At 44.1% G+C, this 22,754-nt stretch overlaps 2 protein-coding genes across 5 annotated transcripts in view; one reads left to right on the forward strand and one right to left on the reverse strand.

The window, feature by feature from the left end:
- Positions 1-18,770, reverse strand: part of polr1e (RNA polymerase I subunit E) — a 42,008-nt gene extending 23,238 nt beyond the window's left edge. Inside the window, exons 1-6 of the mRNA XM_055632703.1 lie at positions 18,613-18,770; positions 11,111-11,214; positions 5,351-5,427; positions 3,369-3,454; positions 2,223-2,278; positions 823-967 (exon numbers count right to left, since the gene is read on the reverse strand). Coding sequence (XP_055488678.1) covers positions 823-967; positions 2,223-2,278; positions 3,369-3,454; positions 5,351-5,427; positions 11,111-11,214; positions 18,613-18,682 — 538 coding nt within the window. The 5' untranslated portion in view covers positions 18,683-18,770. The remainder of the gene's footprint in view (positions 1-822; positions 968-2,222; positions 2,279-3,368; positions 3,455-5,350; positions 5,428-11,110; positions 11,215-18,612) is intronic.
- LOC129695600 (zinc finger and BTB domain-containing protein 5) overlaps positions 1-22,754 on the forward strand; it is a 413,756-nt gene that overhangs the window by 376,119 nt on the left and 14,883 nt on the right. The window contains exons 1-2 of one of the 4 annotated variants that reach the window (XM_055632700.1): positions 19,104-19,511; positions 19,829-19,955. In XM_055632700.1, the coding sequence (XP_055488675.1) occupies positions 19,867-19,955 (89 nt within the window). In that variant the 5' untranslated portion in view covers positions 19,104-19,511; positions 19,829-19,866. Of the gene's footprint in view, positions 1-19,103; positions 19,512-19,828; positions 19,956-20,577; positions 21,209-22,754 lie in introns of those variants that run through there. The other 3 variants (XM_055632701.1, XM_055632699.1, XM_055632702.1) reach the window with 3 other exon arrangements.

Consider the following 22,754-nt stretch of genomic DNA (forward strand, 5'->3'; position numbering starts at 1 on the left):
CCCAAATGGGATGTTATTACTCCCCAGCTAACAATGGACAGCCAATTAAACTGCATTTTATGGCCATATCTGCAGGATAGGGGACCAAAACCAGACATTGCATTGTCCAACAGGGACTTTAAAACTAGCAAAAAATTTAATAGACCATCAAGGGTTAATTGTGAGCAGCAGACTATTGTAGAACTCAGAATATTCCATACAGTATCAAGATATTGCTGCCTAATACAGTTTTTAATTCAGATTAATCTCCTTTAAAGCCAAGTTCTTTTCACGCCCTTCACAACAATTATCCTAGCTTTATTCCCCCCACCCTCCCTTTCTCAGGAAGAAAGAACTAAAGCTTGATTAATTTAATATGCAAATCTCTGAAAGGACCTCACAATGGGATCGGCTGAGGTTTGAATGGTTTCAGTAGGAACATTAAGAACAAAACATGGAAACTACATTAGACGCATCCTGACAAAACTTTTGGTCACAAGTAATAATACACCACAACTGTAGAGATCAATAATATCAAATCTCTCTTAAAGGCTCATTTGTGCACTTAAAGGCGAATATATTTCTTCATTCACAGGTGCTGATTCAGAGCGAAATGTAGTATAAAAGCTTATCTCTGGTAAATTGCCATGATAACTTGTTTTATAATGCATGTGTGCACGATTTATTCACACATACAGTCATTAAACTTCAATGCCCTGCCCTTTAGAATTTTCTTCTGATCAATAATTTAGGTTGCTGGAAATGCAAACTTAATTCCATGGAGACTGCTTAGGCTTTTCATGATTACAATGCAGACACTTCCACATAATTTCACTCCTTTACCTGATATCCCTTTCTTATCAATGATATTTTCTGCTGCTTTAGTCACAGCTTCCTGCAAGGTCTCATTCCCAACCTGATTCAATCTGCGAGAGTTCAGAGCATGTTTCTGTTTGATGGTACCAAAGGCCTCAATGAGGGAGTCCACCTGGAAATCAGCAAGCAGTTAAAATACTTTCAATAGCAAAACATTGTTAATTAACTGCAGACGTATATAGACTAATTGAACTAAAATGGAATGATTTTAATATTTTAATTCCCAATTGTTTAAGCTTCATAACCTTCAAGCCTCCACTTCCTCCCATTTGTTTACATTAGTTGAAATACATTTCATTGCACTTGCTTGTCTCATGAACATTGATGCCGTGTGGAATAGAAAAGCAAATGCAAATCAAGTCAACAGCCTTGATCACTGCCTCATGCATTATTAAGATATTGAAAAATCCTTGCACATCAAGCTGAAGGGTACTAAGAGATTCAGACGAAGCATCACCAGTCAAGTATGCCTACATTACTAATGCAGCTAACCAGATATTAAAGATTGATCAGAGTAGGAGTTGTGAAGTGCTGTACCAGTTGTTTCATCCATAACAAATCATGAGAGCACTGCAAATTATTACAAAGCAAGATTAATTGAAGATTGACAGTAAGACCAGTCCTGTCAAATGTAATGGGCACTGTTGCAAACAGTTCAGCATAGTTTTATCTCCAATCTGTGCAAAATTAGTCAATGCCTACAAAGGAGCAGTGAGAGTGTTGAAATTATCATCACTAATTATGAACCGGCAAAACATTGCAAGACTGCTGTGCAACAGTGCTATTCTGTGGACAGGATTCCATGTTATGAAGAATCCTTCAGTAATCTCTTAGAACAACTTCTCAGGCAAGGTTGCAACTGTATGTCATAATGCTGTAGTCTGATAATGTATCCAAAATATCTGCATGCTCAGTAATGACAGTCCAGGCATAGCACAAATTGTGGGGGGATATCAGTAACGTGGCTTCCCATAGAAGCTGTGAGTATACAGTACTTGGGGAAGGGAATACCTATTCTCAATTCACCAGGAAAAATGCACTGGTCCTTGAATGTGTGGCACCGGGAGAAACAGAAGTGAAGGAAAGCTGGTGGAGGGCAGGGCAGAATCAAGGATTTAAATATAGTTAGGTCTGTTTTCATGTAGTGCAATTGTAGGATTTCACATTTCAGTAACGTATTTTATTTATACATTAATAAAACCGGTTGGTTGCATTGAGATGGACGTGTTGGTAGGCTTCCTGGAAACACTGCAATGGGAGGTTTATGAGTTTGGGAAGTGACGGTAGAGCAGCCTTGGCAAGTGGATACACTGCGCGGACACAGGTAACTTAGTACCTTCATTGTAAAAGTGATGTGTAACGGTTACCTTCTCTCGATACGAGGCTTCTTTTTCATTGGTATCTTCTTTTGTCACAGAGTCACCTGAGGAGAAAATGCCATCACTGATATATGTCATTCTGATTCAATGGACATCTTCACAACGGGGAATTCAGGATTAATAGTGAACATTCACACAAATGGTGGCATAGGTAATCATGCTCTGGTTTCTTGTCAGACCACAATAAAAATACCTTTGGATGCAGCCAAAGAGAAAACAAAAATAAAAGCATGTCATTATATAGTCACTTGCCCCAATTATAAGAAATCCGAAATTTGTTGTATCCCTTGCCCATTCCTACTCATTGCAATGAACACCCAATCCTTCAGCACCTCAAATTTAAAATCCTTATTTCTGTGTTTAAATGCCCATTGCGCCTTTGCACTCTTTCATGCTATTCCACAAAGCAGGATACCAATGAAAGCAGTAGGTCTACCTCTGCCTTAAAAATATCCAAAGCCTTTGCTTCTACCACTCTTTAAGTAAGAGAATGCCAAAGTCTCACAATCCCCCAAGAAAATGCTGTTTCATCCTGGTCTTAAATACATGACCTACGATTTTGAAACATTAATCCCAAATCCCCTGATCCCCTGAACATCTAATAATAAATCACCATCAATCTTTCAAATAAACATAAAGTACTGGAATAACTGAGTGGGACAGGCAGCATCTCTGGAGAGAAGAAATGGGTAACATTTCGGGACAAGACCCTTCTTCAGACTGAGAGTCTGCGGCAAGGGAAACAAGATGGGAAGATCATCCCTTCCCACCCAAACCACCCCCTTCCTCCGTACCTTCCCCTGCAACCGCAGGAGATGCAACATCTTCCCATTTCCACCCCTTTCTGCCTTCTGCAGAGACCGTTCCCTCGGCAGATCCCAGATTAACTCATCCCTTCCCACCCAAACCACCCCTCCCTAGGTACCTTCCCGACCAACAGTAGGAGATGCAATATCTTTCCATCTCCATCTCTTTCCGAAATCAACTGAAAGGTTCCTCACCAAATAAATACCATCAACCTGAAAGATTAACTGTGTCCCCCTAAGATACTGTCTGACTAGAATATTTCCAATATATTTAAAAATTGGCTTGTAACAAATGATTTTGATAGCAGAATTGTACTGGATACCTTACCAGGAAAGAAAGGCTGCATGTTAAACAGCTGAGCATTGTGCACTTCCATTTTCCCCGTATTTTCATTTAGTACGCCAACAAAATACCTGAATGAAACAAAAATTGCTCAATGAAAGGTGTTTAGCAACTTGTATACACTAACCAGCAATCATTTGTGCTTTAAAAAATATATAAATTGTACATGGATATAAACACACTCTCAATGCCACAATCATAGTCTTGATTTTAAGATATGTGCTCAGAACCTCTTCAATGTTCAATGCCCTAGCAATCCGAGTTGGAAACATGCACTTAGTTGTCAGATAATGCCTGAGATATGCTCATCTTTTCCTCGATGGTCAAAAAACCTTCATCGCTCAATCTCATCCATTATGTAGATTCGTAAGTCAGTATGTCATTAACATCTTTCAGAAGGAGAAATTGACAGAGGGAGAAAAAAACAGGCAATTAGGTGGAATCCATCAATATGGCTGATTCATAATGCATTCATTTTGCGACTTGGTTGTGAATGCAGGGGGAATGATTGGTGATGATGAGAAAATTGGTGCTGCTGTGGATAGTGTGAATGTTGTCTCAGGCAGATGTATGATGCATGATGCAGATCAGTTGAAAACTTGGATTGAGTTTTGGCAAATGTGATTTAATCCTGATAAATGTCAGGTAATGCATTTTGGAAAGTCAAATGAGAGTAGGATAACTACATCTAATGGTAGGGAGCAAAGGGATGTTGATGAACAGCCTGAAATAACAACACATGTGGATAGGGTGATGTAAAAGCCAAACAGCATGCTTGTCTTTATAGGTCAGAACATAGAATATAACAGCTGAGATATCACATTGTAACATTGATTAAGCTGCACTTGGGGCATTTGGTGCAGTTCTTGCTTTTTTCATTACAGCAGATGGTTGATATCTGGAAGCGGACATGGTGGAATCAGAAATACGATGTTTAAGAGACAGTTAGCCAGATACTACAATAGGCAAGGCACAGAAATAAACATTCCTAATACAGGTAAATGGTAGTTGGTGTAGATGGGTATAAAGGTCAGCATGGATGCAGTGGGCCAAGGGGCCCCATTTTATGCTGTATAACTAAGAGAAAAGGATTAATAACTTGCACAAGTAATTATTTATGCAAGTTTGCAAATGCTATCAGTTGAGGTAGTAGTGGAAAGATACCAGAAATTTGAAATGAACAGCAATTGAGAACAATTAGCATTACGAGTTGAATCTTTTCTGGAACAGGTGGGCAGGTTCTGTTGAGGGACAGAGGCACCTTCTAAAGGTCAGGGTTTACGTCGCCTATTTCCTTTCCATACATATGCATTCTCAGCCATTTTGGTACCTGGATCTTGCACATCTGCAGTTCTTCAGAACACCTTTTCATTTGTTTTAGAGAATGGATATCTCAAAAAGGACGTGGATGCATGTTTCTCAGAAATTTCAGTTTTATTCAATGGCCAAACTCAACAAAAGTACAAAATACCATGTGCTAAAAAATATTACCAATTGTCGATTCCAAGTAAAATTATCCTCGTACCCAAAAACACGACAAACTGCCATTAATTTTAAGATTATTTTAGGCAATCTCATGTGGAGTTGAGGGTCAAGGCTAAGTGCAGCAGAGGGATAGTGATAAACAGATTGTGGAGAACCAGAAATATTTCATATTTAAATATCACATTCCCTATTATGAAGCCCCATTTCCAGCTAAAAACTGACACTCTCAGTTCACCCAGAGACAAGATGTAATTTCAGCTCCAATTTACATAGGTAATGGAAATTAGTGGCCATTCTAGTTAATTAAACAAAAAATGCTGAAAAGACTATGCAGGTCAGGTGGCATCAGTGGAAAGAGAAACAATAAATGTTTCCCGCCCTGGACCATTCTGCTTTAATAGTAGCTATGTACAAAAGTCATCACTATTTTTTGGATCGGGATGACAATATTCAACTAATTCTGAATCAGATGAAACACTTACTTGCATAGTGAATTACACTTGAGCGCACTCGGTCCAAAGTTATTTCCAACATATGTCAGCCTATCTGTTGCTGCAGACTATAGGGGAATGAACAATAAATCATATGAACAAATAAGTTTGAGAAATTGGAAGAACTGTATTAATACTGTTTAGAATTTTGAGACATTAGTTTGAATTATCAATCATGCCATTTTTAATAACATAACATTCCGTGGAAGCAGACGTGTTAATTGTCATCTATCTATCTATATTATATATTACTAAAACTTTCATCGTGTTCATTTGTTTGTATGCGTGCATGCGTGTTCTGGAAACTCCGCCAAAACGGTACACGATAGTGCTACAATTTTTGGCCCACCTTATTCACCATTGTCCTGTGGTGTGCATTAGCCAAGTTTCGTTCAGATTGATGTTATATTTTACAAGCTATTGACATTTTAAACTTTTAAAAAATCACTTTTCCACTTGCCCTGCCCGTCAGCCGCGTTCGACGTCATCGAAACTCCGCCATAACGGTACACGATGGCACTACAACTTTTGGCCCACCTTACTCACAATGCGATGTGAACTACCAAGTTTTGTTCAGATTGATGTTATATTTTAAAAGTTATTGACATTTTAAACTTTACAAAAAACACTTTTCCACTTGCCCTGCTCGTCAGCCGTGTTCGACGTCACAAAGATGTCACAATGGAATTTTAAACTTTAAAAAAATCACTTTTAAAGGGGATGCTATGAAGGCAGTTATACGTGGAAAGCTGATCGCCCTGACATCATCACAAAAAAAGGCCCGGCTAGCTACGTAGTGGGCCTAAAACTAAGCTGAAGCTCAGACCGTGCCTTTGCTGGGGACCCAAATTATGGAAAGCCTTTGCTGTGTCGGCACCCAAATCGCATGGAAAGATCTGCCTCTCCACATAAAACAGGCCTCTCCTCTGTTTTTAAATCACTTCTTAAAACCCATCTCTTCTCCGTGGCCTTTGATACCCAGTAAGATGTCGACTTTATTTATTTACTGATTTAATTTCTTATCTTTTTGATTGCTTTTATTCCATGGCTATTATTTTTACTCATGTTTTATGTCTTTTAATTTATTGTTGTATTTCATAAGTAATTTTTGCGCCTCACGTGAGCTGTTATGGTGTTTGTTTATGATGTCTTGTTTATTCTTCTGTACAGCACTTTGGTCAACATTGGCTGTTTTAAAGTGCTTAACAAATAAAGTTGGATTGGATTGGATTGGATAAAGTAGAAAAACTGAAAGAATTGGAGAAAAAACATAAAAACATACAGGATCAGTTGGTACTAAAACAGGTTAAGGAAAAAAGGGGGGAGATAGATGAGATATGAAGCAGGTTCAAAAGCAACTAGACTCCTGGCCAGACGCCTGCGTAAACAGCAGGCCTCTAATACAATTCATAAAATAAGAGATCCTAAAACCAATCAATTATCACATGAGCCAGATGAGATAGAAAGAATATTTGAAGAATACTATAAGAAACTCTATTCTAAACCACCATCAGCTGACGAAAGGACAATGAGAAGTTTTCTTAACTCACTTGATCTGCCATCCATTGGTGAGACACAAAATAATACCATTACGTCACAATTTACGGTTAAGGAGCTGGAAGCTGCAATCAGTAGACTCAAGGCTAGTAAATTACCAGGCAGCGATTGGTTTCCACCAGAATGGTACAAGGCCTTTAAGAAAGAGCTAACACCTCTGCTCCTGTCTTGCTTTAACTGGACCCTTAAAGAGGGCAGGGCTCCCCCATCATGGAAGGAAGCAATTATTACCATTTTACCCAAGGAAGGCAAAGACAAAGAGCAATGTAAACATTTCAGGCCAATCTCAATTTTAAATGTAGACTACAAACTATTTACCTCAATCATTTGCAAAAGACTCGAGACTTTTGTACCAAATCTGATTAATGAAGACCAAACTGGATTTATTCGGGGGCGTCAAACACAGGATAATATTAGAAGAACCCTCCACATTGTGGATAATGCTCAAAAAAAAGATACAAATATGGTCCTGGTCAGTTTAGATGCAGAAAAAGCCTTTGATAGTGTTAGTTGGGTATTCTTATATGAAGTACTGAGGAGATTTGGTTTCAATGAAGATGCAATTCGGTGTATTAAAACAATATATCAGGAGCCTACAGCTAGGATTAAGGTAAATGGAAACATATCAAAAAGGATCCAGTTAGAGAGGGGCACAAGGCAAAGATGCTGTCTTTCTCCTACTCTCTTCGTTTTGTATATTGAACCCTTAGCACAAGCAATAAGGCAGAGAGAAGACCTGCAGGGGGTCAAAATAGGGGGGAAAGAACATATAATTGGTCTTTTCGCTGATGATATCATTATTTTTCTTGAACGACCAGATATATGTCTCCCAAATCTAATGAACCTATTTGAAACATATGGATACTACTCAGGGTATAAATTGAATATAACAAAAACACAAATTCTTTCATTCAATTATTCTCCATCCCAACAAATCAGAGATGCATATAATCTGAAATGGAACTCTAAAATGATGCAGTATCTTGATGCAACTATAACCAAAACACTTTCCAACTTGTTTGAAACTAATTATAACAAAATTGAAGAAAACATCAAAAAGAATGTTGAGAGATGGTCGACCCTTCCTCTAGACTTCAATGCCAGAATACAAACGGTAAAAATGAATATCCTACCTAAACTACTATATTTATTCCAATCTCTCCCAATTAATGTCCCCCGAGATAAATTCATAGCCTGGGATAAAATGATCTCTAGATTCATTTTGAATAGCAAAAAACCAAGAATAAAACTAACAACACTTCAACTGCCGAAAAGCAAGGGTGGAATGGCTTTACCAAATCTGAGGAAATATTTTTATGCAGCTCAACTCAGACCTCTGGCTTGCTGGTGTAGACCTGATTATGAATCTCGATGGAAAGAAATGGAAAGGGAGATACAGGGTTACCAGACCCAGAATTTGGTGGGAGACAAATATCTGAGAGGGGCTTTGAGACATGCCATGGATCCAATAATAGCATTTACGTTAGAAATATGGAATGTTATAGTGGAAAAATACAAATTAAGAAGAGGGGTTCACGTATTGAAGTGGTTCGCATATGACTCAAAGTTTAAGCCAGGGGTGTATGATTCAAAATTCAAAGAATGGGCACAAAAAGGCATAACGGCAATGTATACAGTTTCAGAAAATGGCGAGTTTATGAGCTTCCAAGATGTAAAGTCAAAGTATGGTCTCGAAAGCAATGATTTTTTTAGATACTTGCAATTAAGAGACTACTTTACAAAAGAGATAAGGCCAGAACTAGATGAAACTTCAAATAATGTGATCAAGGTGATTGTGGATGCATACAAACAGAAGGGGTCTCGGATCATCTCTGCTTTCTACCAAGCTCTGGTGGAAAGCGGGGGAGAATCAACGCTCTACATAAAAACAAAATGGGAAGCAAAATTAAAGATCCAAATAACACAAGAAGAATGGTATCAAATGTGCGAAACACAATGTTCATCCACAAGCTCACTAGTATGGAGTGAATTTTGCTGGAAGAATCTATCTCGCTTTTTTATAACACCCAAAATAAAAAGCAGACAACTTGCTGTCCAACAACACTGTTGGAGGCTGTGTGGGAGTACGGAGGCAGACCACTCGCATATTTTCTGGAACTGTGTAAAGATATGGCCATACTGGGAAAATGTTAATGCAGCTGTAAATAATATCTTGGGTTATAAAATCCCAAATACCTGCCCTGTGATGTATCTGGGGCGTATTAAAGATAGTGTAAAAATAGAAGATACATATTTGATTAAAGTTTTGCTTGCAGCAAGTAAGAAGGCCATTACCAGGCAGTGGCTTAATGAAAAAAGTCCAAAACAGGAACAGTAGTTGGAAATTGTGCGAGACATCTTTAATATGGAGAAATTGACATATTCCTTGAGGGTCAAGGAGAATTCATTTGAGAAGATCTGGGAAAAATGGACTGTTTATTTGAGCCATGACACCAATTAGATAAATGCCGAGCTAGATATGGGAAGATTGCGTTATATAGAACTAGATGGTATGTTTGTATGAATGTTGAATTATCTCCAGATAACTAATCAATGTAATGTTTTTTTCTTTTTTTAATTTGGTAAATGAACCACACGGTCTTATTCCAATTTTTTTATTTATTTACTTCTATTTTTTTTTCCCGATCTACTTATTTTTTTATTTTGATTGCTGTTTTTCTTCCTTTGTTTTATTTATGGTGAAGGTGTTGCACTGTTTTGAAAATATCTCTTAAAAATCAATAAAAATGTAAGTGGAAAAAAATAAAATAAAAAATCACTTTTCCTCTTGCCCTGCCCATCAGCCACGTGCAGGATTTGAAATGACAGCGCGTGCGCAGTGGGCCCGGTATCGGCGCGTGCGTTTTTTAAAACAACTGAAAGTCTCTCCGCACATGCCCAGTGGGGCTGATATCTGCACATGCGGGATTTGAAATGACCGCGGTGCTGAGGGTGGGGCTAGGTCTGGGAGCGGCGGCGCTGCTGCTCTGGGCCCGCAGGGAGGGAGAGGAGCAGGACCTGGGGCAAGGACGAGGCTGCAGCCTCAGCCTCTCCCTCCCCCGGCTCCAGGCTGCTTGGCCCACCCCCACCGCCTCAAGTACAACTTGCCGATGTGGTGGAGAAACGGCGGGTTTACATTGAGCGGTGGTTTACATTGAGATGGTTGGGAGAGGAGAGGGGAGGAGGAGGGAGTGGGGGGATAGTGAGGAGTGGGGAGTGAGTGGGGGGGGTGGGGGGGTAGGGGAGAGGAAAAAGGGAGGTTGTAGGAGGGGGAGAGTGCTGGGGGTGAGGGGGAATGGGGGATAGGGGTAGGGAGGGATGGGGGATAGGAGGAGAGGAGGTAGTTACAAAACCTACCTGGCAGTGGGGGGGAATGTCCGCGAGGGGGGGAGAGTGTACTAATCGGGGTAAATCATTAACGTCGGGATGTATTATTAGGGGGAACTGGGACCTCTCGCAGCCCCAGGCAAACAAAAAGGGTACCTTATTTTTACATTAAATGGGGTGATAGAGTAGATTTTGGGGGCATTTGAGGGAGTGCGATGGGGCGATGAGAAAGGGGATTTATTGGATTGAACACTAAATTCCTTCCATTTGGCCTATAAATAATGGGATATAAAAAGGAAGAATTATTTGTGGATCTTTGGTGAGGCTATTTAAAAATGTTAATCTTTCCTTAAGAAAGAGGAGCTTTTTTGGAAGCGATAGGGAACAAGATGATTTCCGGTATGAAAATGGGGATGAAAGTGGGTGTGTTATGTGGTGGAAGCAGAGGAGGTAACATTGCTAGAGGAGGGGAAAGTAGGGGTGAGGGAGGGGGTGAGCGGTAGAAGCAGAGGAGGGTTGGTGGAAGTTGGGGAGAGGGAGGATAATGGAGGAGGGGAATAGGGGACTGAAGAGGGAGAGTGAGATGTGTTCACATTGATCTTATATTTTACAAGTTATTGCCATTTTAAACTTTAAAAACTGCGCAGTCGCCCTCCCACTTGCCGGCCGCGCATGTGCAATTGAGCGAGGGTTGCCATGACTCGCGTCACAACAGGGATCTCTGGCATCACAACGGGAACCAGTCAGCCGCACCTGTGCAGTTGGGGGCTATGGATGAGTGGTGGAATATTGCATTGAGGGAACAGGCCCGACGGGTCCGCACTTGGTCTCGTTCATTATAAAGCACAATCATCGTTAAACTCTTACCAAGATTAGCTGATTCTTCTTCCGAGGGTTATTTTTATGTATATTTTTATGCAGTTGAAATTCCACATTTTCTGAATTTGTGAGCTTCCCATTGGAAAACTGAACTGTGAGAAAAATAACATTTTAGAAAATAAATTAGATAAATAAATAAATAAATGAGAGACCTAAATGCTAAATCTGCACTAAAGAGTACATGGTACTGTGTACATTTCTGTAGTCTTTTTTAAAAAAGTGTTGAGTGTATATTTTCTAAATATTGTTCTTGTGTTGAGGGCACTGCCAACAAAGCAAAGTTTGTTACCCAGAGCTGCCTTGAATTGCTAGGGCCATTGGTCAACCATATGGTCAAGATTGGAGTCAAGTGTAAACCTGAATGGATTGGGTGACTAAGATATTCATGAAACAGCTATGGTATTTTTGTGATAGCTTTGCTACTTTTTAATACATGTTAACTCAAAAACTACTTTTGATGCAAGTGAATGGCACTCTGTGTCTTGGTGGGATTTGGATTAAATCCCCGTGTGTTTCAAAGATAGACTGGAGTAACTTAGCGGGACAGGCAACATCTCTGGAGCGAAGGAATGGGTGACGTTTCGGGTTGAGACCCTTCTTCTCGAGAGATGCTGTCTATCCCACTGAGTTACTCCAGCTTTTTGTGTCTATCTTCAGTTTAAACCAGCATCTGCAGTTCCTTCCTTCACATCCCATTTCAAGTCTGATTCGAGAAACATAGCATTTTTCAAAATAAACTTATGAACCCCATGAAAAATGTATTTAAAATGTACACACCCACTTTGCAATGGTCCCGTTGTCTTTTTTGCATTTTTTTTGTTTATTTTGTTTGTTTAGTAGTTTTTTGGTTTTAATTAATTCCAATTTAAAATGGGATGGCATCTCTTCACAATGGTTTTGTCGTTTCCAAATCTGCCTCAATGTGCTTTAATGGATGACGACCTCGATGCCAGGATCGCCCAGTTCATCCATGGGACGCTCCCGTGAGGGCGCACGAGGGTATTTTTCCCCAGCGGAATCGCTGGCCCCGAGGGAGGGCAATCTGCTGTTCTTGTCTACGTAAAAAGGATGTCAGCGGCTCAAAGAACTTGTTTTAGGTCGGGAACTGTTCAGTCCCAAGAAAGGTTCCGAGTTGAAATGTTGTCCATTTATTTCCCTCCACAGATTCTGCCTGACCTCTGAGTTTATCCAGCATTTTGTTTTTTTTGCTCAAGATTCCAGCATGTACAATCTCTTGTTCTAGTCTGAGTTACCATTTTAGTCATCAACAGGAACTCAAGCTATATTATCTTACTTTTTCACAATGAGCTTATTTACCAATATATTCGTTATGTGTAACGTATGAAATAATGCATCTGCCTATACAAACTCTCCATTTTTCCACCCTGAGAAGATGCAATGTTCACACACTTTCTATTACTGATGTGGCCATGCCAATTTTGGATTGGATTATTTAATCATGAAACACTACGTCAGAGTCATATAGCACGGAAACAGGCCTTTCAGCCCAGCTCGTCCATGCTCAAGAGTCAAGAGAGTTTTATTGTCATGTGTCCCAGATAGGACAATTACATTTTTACTTTACACAACAGAATATGTAAACATAATGCAAAATGGAATTGGCGCTGGTTGCAGCAGCCTCCACCTTCAGCCGGGTATCTTTTTGTTTTTTTAGTTATGTTGATGTGTGTTTTTTATGATTTTTTTAATGTCTTTATGTGGGGGAAGAGGGCACGGTGCGGGGGATACCGTCCTTCAGCCGCTTCCTGGTGAGGACGCGACTATTATTCGAGTCGCGTCCTCGCCCCCCCCCCCCCCCCAGCGGCCTACCTGGATTGGCGCGGCCTTTCCTGCCGGGATCGACCAGAGCTCCAGCAGCGGCGGGACAGCGCTGAAACATCGCGGGGCTGGCGATGCCTTACCGGGGGTCGCCGTCTGGAGCCCGGAGTGCTGGGCCTGCGGCACCGACATCCTGGAGCTGCGGTTTGCGGAGCTCCCAACGCGGGCGGCGCTGACTAACAACGCGGGGTCCTGCGACTCTGCCTGGCTCGGCCTGCAGACTCGGGAGCTGCGGACTCCGGCTGCGGGAGGCGGCTGATCTGGAGGTCCGGGCCGCTGAGGAGGATGTTCACCGTCGGGGATCGGCGTTGGCGTTCCACTAGCCCGGCGTGAGGGCCTGGACATCGGGCCACCCGGGGCGGCGACTGCGGGTGCTCGGAAGGCCCCGACCACGGATGAACAGCTGGGAAGATCGGAGGGGAGGCTGGCTGGACAATGGTGCCTTCCTCACCTTGGTGCCACTGTGTTATGTTGCGTCGTGGACTTTCTGTGTTTGTGCTTTTTTTTTAAATTTCTATTTTTTTTTTTTTAATATGTTTGAATATTTATTATTTATTTATTTTTATGATACTGTAAAGGGAAATTCATTTTGTTGTCTCTAATTGAGACAATGACAATAAATTTGAATACAATACAATACAATAAAAGTTCAGTGTGTCTATAGACCATATATACACAATAAATAAACAGATATAGTGCAATAATAATAATAGACTGTTATTGTTCAGAGCTTATTTGATGTTGTGTTTAATAGCCTGATGGCTGTGGGGAAGGAGCTGTTCCTGAACCTGAATGTTACAGATTTCAGGCTCCTGTACCTTCTTCCAAATGGCAACGGTGAAATGAGTGTGTGACCAGGATAATGTTGGCAGCCTTTTTGAGGCAGCGACTGTGATAGATCCCTTCGATGGTGGGAAGGTCAGAGCCGGTGATGGACTGGGCAGTGGTCACAACTTTCTGCAGTCTTTTCTACTCCTGGACGTTCAAGTTGCCGAACCAGGCCACGATGCAGCCAGTCAGTATGGTCTGTACTGTGCACCTGTTAGAAGTTCGAGAGAACCCTCCTTGACATACTGACTCTCTGTAATCTTCTCAGGAAGCAGAGGCGTTGATGTGCCTTCTTTATAATTGCATCAGTGTGCTGGGACCAGGAAAGATCTTTGGAAATATGCACTCCCAGGAATTTGAAGTACTTGATCCTTTCCACCATCGTCGATATAAACGGGATTGTGGGTCCCTATCCTTCGCCTTCCAAAGTCCACAATCAGTTCCTTGGTTTTACTGGTGTTGAGAGCCAGGTTATTGTGCTGGCACTATTTGGTCAATCGGTCGATCTCACTTCTATACTCTGACTCATCACCATCTGTGATTCGTCCAACAACAGTGGTGTCGTTAGCGAACTTGATGATGGAGTTCGCAGAGTGAGTATAGAGTGAGTACAGCAGGGGGCTGCGCACGCAGCCTTGAGGTGCTCCCGTGCTGATTGTTATCGAGGATGACATATTTCCACCAATACGGACAGACTGTGGTCTGTGGATGAGGAAGTTGAGGATCCAATTGCAGAGGGATGCGTAGAGACCCAGAGCCGTGAGCTTGGTAATCAGCTTGGAGGGGACGATGGTATTAAACGGCGAGCTGTATTCTATGAACAACAGCATGATGTACGAGTTTTTGTTGTCCAAGTGGTCCAGAGCGGAGTGCCAGAGAAATCGCATCCACCGTTGTGGCGGTAAGCAAACTGCAGTGGAGTCAAGGTTCTTGTCGAGGTAGAAGTTGACAAACGCCATAATCAACTTCTCAAAGCACTTCATCACCACAGACGTTTGTGCCACTGGTCGGGTCTTTGAGGCACATCACCTTGCTCTTCTTGGGCACCGGTATTATTGATGCCCTTTTAAAGCAGGTGGGAACCCCCTACCTCAGAAGTGAGAGGTTAAAAATGTCTGCAAAAACTCCAGTCAGTTGGTCTACACAGGTTTTTAGAACACGACCGGGTATACCATCAGGTCCAGGCGCCTTCCGAGGGTTCACCCCTCTGAAGGATCTTCTGACGTTGGCCTCTGTGACTGTGACTGAAATACCATCATGGCAAATGGGGGCTCGCGAAGGCACATCAGTGTTCTCCCTATCAAAGCGTGTGTAGAATGCGTTGAGCTCATCAGGGAGTGATGCTTTGCCGTCGTAATGCCTCAACTGTTCTAGTCCCATTTGCTTGCATTTGGCCCATATCGCTCTAAACCTTTTCCATCCATGTACCTGTCCAAATGCCTTGTGCTTGTATTTGTCTCAACAACTTCCTCTGGCATATGCCCATCCCCCTCTGTGTGAAAAATGTTGTCCCTCAGGATCCTGTTAAATCGTTCCCCTCTTATGTTAAACCCATGCCCTCTAGTGCTTAATTCCACTATCCTAGGAAAAAGGCTATGTACATTCATCCTATCTATTTCCCCTTATGATACACTTGTTTAAGATAAATCCTCCGTCTCCTACAGTCTACGTATAGGAGAGGGTGTGGTGGACAATGAGCAAAGCTGTCTTAAGTATACAGCCAGATATAGATCACCTATAGAAAGGATCAGAGAACATTTAATCCGAACAACTATGAGGTGTTGCACTTTGTAGGCCAAATACAAGGGAATTTTGGGAGGTCAAATGCAATGGGAAAGTATATAGTTGATGACGTACAAAGGGATCTTCTTCTGTCATGTGGCGTGCACAGCCTAAAGTTGTTGGACAACTTGTTCTATTTGATCTTCCGTTTGTGCACGTCGAGTTGATTGCATTAGTCAAAACAGGGCGGACCACATGAAGGTTGCAATCTCCCACCCCACGTACAGAGGGATCTTGGAATCCAAGTCCATAGTTCCCTTAAAGTGGCAACATAAGTAGATAGAATGGTAATGATGTTTGATATGCTTGTTTTTCATTGGTTGTCATTGACTATAAGAATTAGGAAGTCATGATTCAGCATTATTAACCTTTGGTTAGGCCACATTTGGAGTATTGTATGCCTTTCTGGCCACCCCAATGTACAAAGGATGTGGAGCCAAGCTTTGGAAAGGATACCACAATGGTCCATTAGTGTTTATGAAGGATGTGATAAAGAAAGGATACTAACAGTATCCCTTACCAAAAAGTTGCCTGGAGGAGGTATTAACAACAAGGTGGGGCTGAACTAACTTGGCTTGTTTTCTCTGGAATGCCAGAGGCTGAGGGGAGACTAATTGAATATGTACTGATGGAAGTATCTAAAATTATCAGAGGCATAGATCGAGTAGGCAGTCAGAACCCTTTTTTCCCCAGGGTGGAAATGTCAAAGACTAGATGGCATCGCTTTAAGTGAAAGGCAATTTTTTTAAATGTGCAGAGCATTTTTTTTGTTTTACAGAGTGTGGTGGGAGCCTAAAACAAACTGCCAGAGATGGTTGTGTAGGCAGATATGAAAATGGCCTTTAAGAGGCTTTCAGTGAGGTGCATGGATATGCAGGGAATGAAGGATTATGTATCAGTGTGTAGGCAGATGAGATTTGTTTATAACATTGCATTATGTTCAGCACATACATTGTTGGTCAAATTATCTGTTCCTGTGCTGTAGAGTTCTATGTTCTATAAATAAAATCCTAGCTTGGCCAACGTCTCCCTATAATTCAAGCCATGGAATCCTGGCAACATTTCTGTAATCTTTTTCTGCATTCTTTCCAACTCAATGACAACTTTCCCTTAGTAGGGTGATCAAACTAAACACAATATTCCATGTGCGGCTTCAAACTGCAGAGAGGACCCCACCCAAAACACCATCTGTCCATTCCCTCCTGCCTGACCCGCTGAGTTACTCTAGCACTTTATTTCCCACAGAACTTCCAACATTTCCCAATGCCACCAATGTTATGTTATAGGAGCAGAATTGGGTCATTTTGTCCATCAAGTCTACTCCACCATTTAAATATGGCTGATCTATCTTTTCCTCTCAACCCTGTTCTCCTGCCTTCTCCCCATAACCAGTAATAATCAAGAATCTATCAATCTCTGCCTTAAAAATATCCTTTGACTTGGCCTCCACAGCCTTCTGTGGCAAATCATTCCACAGATTCACCACCCTCTGACTAAAGAAATTCCTCCTCATCTCCTTTCTAAATGTACATCCTTTTATGCTGAGGTTATGGCCGCTGGTCCTAAACACTCCCACTAGTGGAAACATCCTCTCCACATTCACTCTATCCAGGCCTTTCACTATTCGATAAATTTCAATGAGTTCACCACCTCAACCTTCTAAAATCTAGCACTGTCAAATGTTAACCCACTCATTTCTGGGATCATTCTTGTACACCTCCTCTGGATCCTCTCCAATGTCCGCACATAGCTCTTCAGACATCAAGCTCATAACTGCTCACAATACTTCAAATGCGTTCTGGCCAGTGTCTAGTAGTCTGAAGAAGGGTCTCGACCTGAAACGTCACCTATTCCTTCACTCCATAGATGCTGTCTCACCCGCTGAGTTTCTCCAGCTTTTTTGTCTACCTTCGATTTTTCCAGCATCTGCAGTTCTTCCTTTTATTTATCCATTTATTTATTTATCTATTTATTTTATTTATTATTTATTTCGAACAGTGTCTAATAAACCCTCTGCGTTACATCCCTGTTTTTATATTCTATTCCTCCCGAAATAAATGCAACCATTACATTTGCCTTCCCTACTACCTAGAAATTAGGTGCAGGAGTAGGCCATTCGGCCCTTCGAGCCTGCACCGCCATTCAATATGATCATGGCTGATCATCCAACTCAGTATCCCGTACCTGCCTTCTCTCCATACCCCCTGATCCCCTTAGCCACAAGGGCCACATCTAACTCCCTCTTAAATATAGCCAATGAACTGGCCTCAACTACCCTCTGTGGCAGAGATTCCAGAGATTCACCACTCTCTGTGTGAAAAAAGTTCTTCTCATCTCGGTTTTAAAGGATTTCCCCTTTATCCTTAAGCTGTGACCCCTTGTCCTTGACTTCCCCAACATCGGGAACAATCTTCCTGCATCTAGCCTGTCCAACCCCTTAAGAATTTTGTAAGTTTCTATAAGATTCCCTCTCAATCTTATAAATTCTAGAGAGTATAAACCAAGTCTATCCAGTCTTTCTTCATAAGACAGTCCTGACATCCCAGGAATCAGTCTGGTGAACCGTCTCTGCACTCCCTCTATGGCAATAATGTTTTTCCTCAGATTTGGAGACCAAAACTGTACGCAATACTCCAGGTGTGGTCTCACCAAGACCCTGTACAACTGCACCGAATCGACATGCAAATTAACTTCTTGGGAATCCTGTACCAACACTCGCAAGTCCATTTACACCTCCCTTTACCTCTCATACCTTGTTAGATTTCAGACCTTAGTTTTAGATTGAATGAACTACATCTCCTTGGAACTCGCTATAAACAAGACATTACTTTGTCTCAGGCTGCGCCACCCACAGCTTCACCTTGGATCCCACTTTTACAACACAAACTGTGAGCACAAAGTAAACGTTCTCACTCCCCGCCGTCTCCTCTCCTTCTGCTGCCCCACCGCCGCCTTCCTTCCTTCCCTCCCATTGATCCGATAGTTACAGTCCCGGCCCTGATGGAGAATAATCATCTCCCTCTCTTCGCCCCAGCCCCTACCGAGGGTGGCCCATTGATGCGGCTCCTGCTCCGCGCTCTCCCGGTATTTCCACACAACGTGCGCTGCCATCCCCGCAAACCAAAGCAGACCAGACCAAAGATCCTATAGCGCAACACACACGCCGTCCGCAACGGAGCCCGCAGCAGCACCGCCGCCTACAGGCCCGGAGTCCGCAGCAGCACCGCCGCCTACAGGCCCGGAGTCCGCAGCACCGCCGCCTACAGGCCCGGAGTCCGCAGCAAAGATCTTACTCTGCAGCACCGCCGCCTACAGAAGCACCGCCGCCTACAGCCCCGGAGTCGGCAGCACCGCCGCCTACAGGCCGGAGTCGGCAGAGTCCGCAGCACCGCCGCCTACAGGCCGGAGTCCGCAGCACCGCCGCCTACAGGCCCGGAGTCTGCAGCACCGCCGCCTACAGGCCCCGTGTCTGCAGCACCGCCGCCCGCAATCTGCAGGCCCGCCGCCTACAGGCCCGGAGTCTGCAGCACCGCCGCCTACAGGCCCGGAGTCCGCAGCACCGCCGCCTACAGGCCCGGAGTCTGCAGCACCGCCGCCTACAGGCCCGGAGTCCGCAGCACCGCCGCCTACAGGCCCGGAGTCCGCAGCACCGCCGCCTACAGGCCCGGAGTCAGCAGCACCGCCGCCTACAGGCCCGGAGTCTGCAGCACCGCCGCCTACAGGCCCGGAGTCTGCAGCACCGACGCCTACAGGCTCGCAGTCGGCAACACCGCTGCCCACAATCTGCAACACCGCCGCCTACAGGCCCGGAGCCTATAATTCCGCCACCCGTGGCCAGTGATATTTGTGGCAAGAGTTCCATATAACTATAGCCCAAATCCATAAAATGCAATCTGATGAATTCAAGGGTTGGTTGAGAGAATTAGCGTTGGTGGGATTGGTGAGTGGTGAAATTCAGAAAGTGAAACTATGAACTGCTGACCAATATATATATATATTTAAATTTTGGCAATGTATATACATTCCTGTGTTAATATTGAGGCCTGCAACATAATCACAATTTTTGCTCATTTTGTTCAAATAATTTAAAATTACTGAGTCCTTTTAAATTATTATAAATTTAAAACATATTTACTGTTAGTTCTAGAGCATGTTACATTTCCACAATTGCTTCTCAGATTAATTTATATTAAATATCCAGCTGTATCCAGAATGAAGTCTCAATTCGTAATATTGACTGTCCATTTCTCTCCACAGATGCTACTTGATCTGCTGTTCTTGCATCAGATTGTTTGATGCTGAAGAGCCCAAAGCTTGATACTGATTCACCCAAATTTTCGCTTTGTTATGGCAATATCTACTTCAGGGAACAATTTATTAAAAGGTATTTATAATGTGTTAAATTGACAAACTTTTTATTGACAGGTAGACAAAAATGCAGTTTGTTTTAGTGATTTATTGTGAACAATAAATGCAGTTTCATTTGTAGCCATTGGTTAGTGATTGTTTGTCATAAGCATTCTTGTTTCTTATTTTAGTAAGCAGAATAACATATCTAAACAGGAAAGTATGATAATATTCTGCAGGTTAAACAATATCTGTGACAAGAGAAAATTATGGCCTTTAATTTATCAGAACTATAAAATGTTAGAAAGTAAACATGTTTTAAGTTGCAAAGGGGGTGGCGTAGTAAACAATGGCTATATCATTGGTGCTCACATCCTCTGAAAATATATTTAAAACAAGAATGTAAAAGTCCCCATAGACAAAATGCTGGAATAATTCAGCAGGTCAGACAGCATCTCTAGAGAAAAGGGATAGGTGATGTTTCAAGTTGGGTTAGAGATACACACTATATCTTTGGTATAAACCAGCACCTGCAGTAGTTCCTTGGTTCGACGTTATTGAATGGGTCTTTTAATGCGGACTGGCCAACATTTATCCCTCAGTTAACGTCGCCGAATCAGACCGATTCATTTAAGATAATGAACAAAATGCTGGAGTAACTCAGCGGGCCAGGCAGCATCTCTGGAGAAAATGAATGGGTGATATTTCGGGTCGACACCCTTCATCAGACTGGTCTGGGGAGAGGGGAACGAGAGATATAGCAGAGTCCGAGAGTTATGTTGCGGTGTTTTCCCTCTTTGCAAATTGATTGACACATTGTGAAACTGGTACGGTTTGAGATTGTGAAAGACGATTATTTAAAAAAAAACAACAGATTTAATTTGCATTGCTCATATTTGTTCAAGAGTAGAGCCTGATGCTTGATGCGGGGATGCCGTTGTCCACACATCACCCGCTGCACCCAGCCCAGCCGGGCCGGGCAATGACACGGGGAGGGCGCCAAGCTGCGGCTCGCACGGCACGCCAGCTTCCGGTTCCGGGTGAGAGGTGGCAGTGTGTCAGAGGCCGATGGGGAGGAGAAAGTGGTCGCCGTTGCCGTTGCTGTGTTCAGTCAGGGCGGCGCAGACGCTGGAGCGGGGCTCGTCGCAGACCGTCGCCCGTTGCCCCTCCCGTCGCCGGCGCCGGCTCGAGGCCGCAGCCCGGGCCGCTCTCGCGCTCCGGCCGTTGGCAGCGGCGCGCGGCACAGGCACAGGTACCGGGCGTAGGCGCGGTGCGCGTGCGCAGTCAGAGGTGAGCCCACAATGAGGGTGCGAGCTCGATCCCCCCCCCCTCCCCCCCCGGGGATGCCCGACCCGCACCGCAGGGGGCACCGCCCCCCCGGGGATGCCCGACCCGCACCGCAGGGGGCACCGCCCCCCGGGGATGCCCGACCCGCACCGCAGGGGGCACCGCCCCCCCCCCCCCCCCCCCGGGGATGCCCGACCCGCACCGCAGGGGGGCACCGCCCCCCCCCCCCCCCCGGGGATGCCCGACCCGCACCGCAGGGGGCACCGCCCCCCGGGGATGCCCGACCCGCACCGCAGGGGGCACCGCCCCCCGGGGATGCCCGACCCGCACCGCAGGGGGCACCGCCCCCCGGGGATGCCCGACCCGCACCGCAGGGGGCACCGCCCCCGGGGATGCCCGACCCGCACCGCAGGGGGCACCCCCCCCCCCCCCCCCCCCCGGGCGCCCCCCCCCCCCAACAGCCCCCCCCCCCCCCCCCCCCCCACCCCCCCCCCCACCCCCCCCCCCTCCCCGCCCCCCCCCCCCCCCCCCCCCCCCCCCCCCCCGGGGATGCCCGACCCGCACCGCAGGGGGCACCGCCCCCCCCCCCCCCCCGCGGGACGTCCCACTGCACGCGCTCAACCCGCGAGTGACCGGTGCACCAGTCCACCCTTCCCCCACACACGGTGCACAAACACAACACTCATGCACCCACACACACTGTGCACAAACGCACTCACACCGTGCACAACGCACACCTGCACTCATGCATCCACACACGCGCGCACAGAGTGTCCCCATACACAATCAAGCACCGCACATACACACAATCATGCACTCACTGCATCTTTCCCCTCTGACCCCACACCATGCATTCACCACCACAACCTCATCTCCCTTGCCCTTCCTTGAGCCTCTTCAAATCTTCCTGCTCTCCCCATCCACTGTATAGCGAGGAATTCAAAGAAATTCATATTAGATTTTTTTTAATCCTCAGAGGAATGAATGGTATTTAATGAAGATAAATCCCCAGGACCTGATGACCTGCATCTTCAGGGTCTGAAAGCGAATGTACTGAGTGGGTGCCCTGGTAGTAATTCTCAAAATTCCATGGGGGTGGGGGGTTACAGGATAGGATTGTTCAGACTAGGTACAAGCAGCTGCAGACGCTAGAACCTTGAGCAAGAAACAATGCCGGAGGAACTCAGTGGCAGCATCTGTGGAGGGAAAGGGCAGACAACGTTTTGGACTGGGTTCCTCCAGTATTTTGGCTTTTTGGTTGCAATTAATTGTAATTCATGCAAGGGAAAATAAATTTGACAAATCAGTTGTAATTTATTTGTGATTTATTTGCGATTGTAACCATCAAAATAGATAAAGGTGAACCAGTTGTTGATATGTATTTGGGCCTTAGTAAGGTTCTCGATAGGATGCACACAGAATTATTAAACAAAATTAGAGTGCACAGTATTGGGGGAAATGTACTGATGTGCATCCAGGATTTGCCAATGGACATCCATACCAGAAGGTATTTGTTGAGCTTCAGGTTGTTTTGGGAACATGAGGTGAA

The sequence above is a fragment of the Leucoraja erinacea genome, chromosome 3 (genome assembly GCF_028641065.1).
Source record: "Leucoraja erinacea ecotype New England chromosome 3, Leri_hhj_1, whole genome shotgun sequence".
NCBI lineage: Eukaryota > Metazoa > Chordata > Chondrichthyes > Rajiformes > Rajidae > Leucoraja > Leucoraja erinaceus.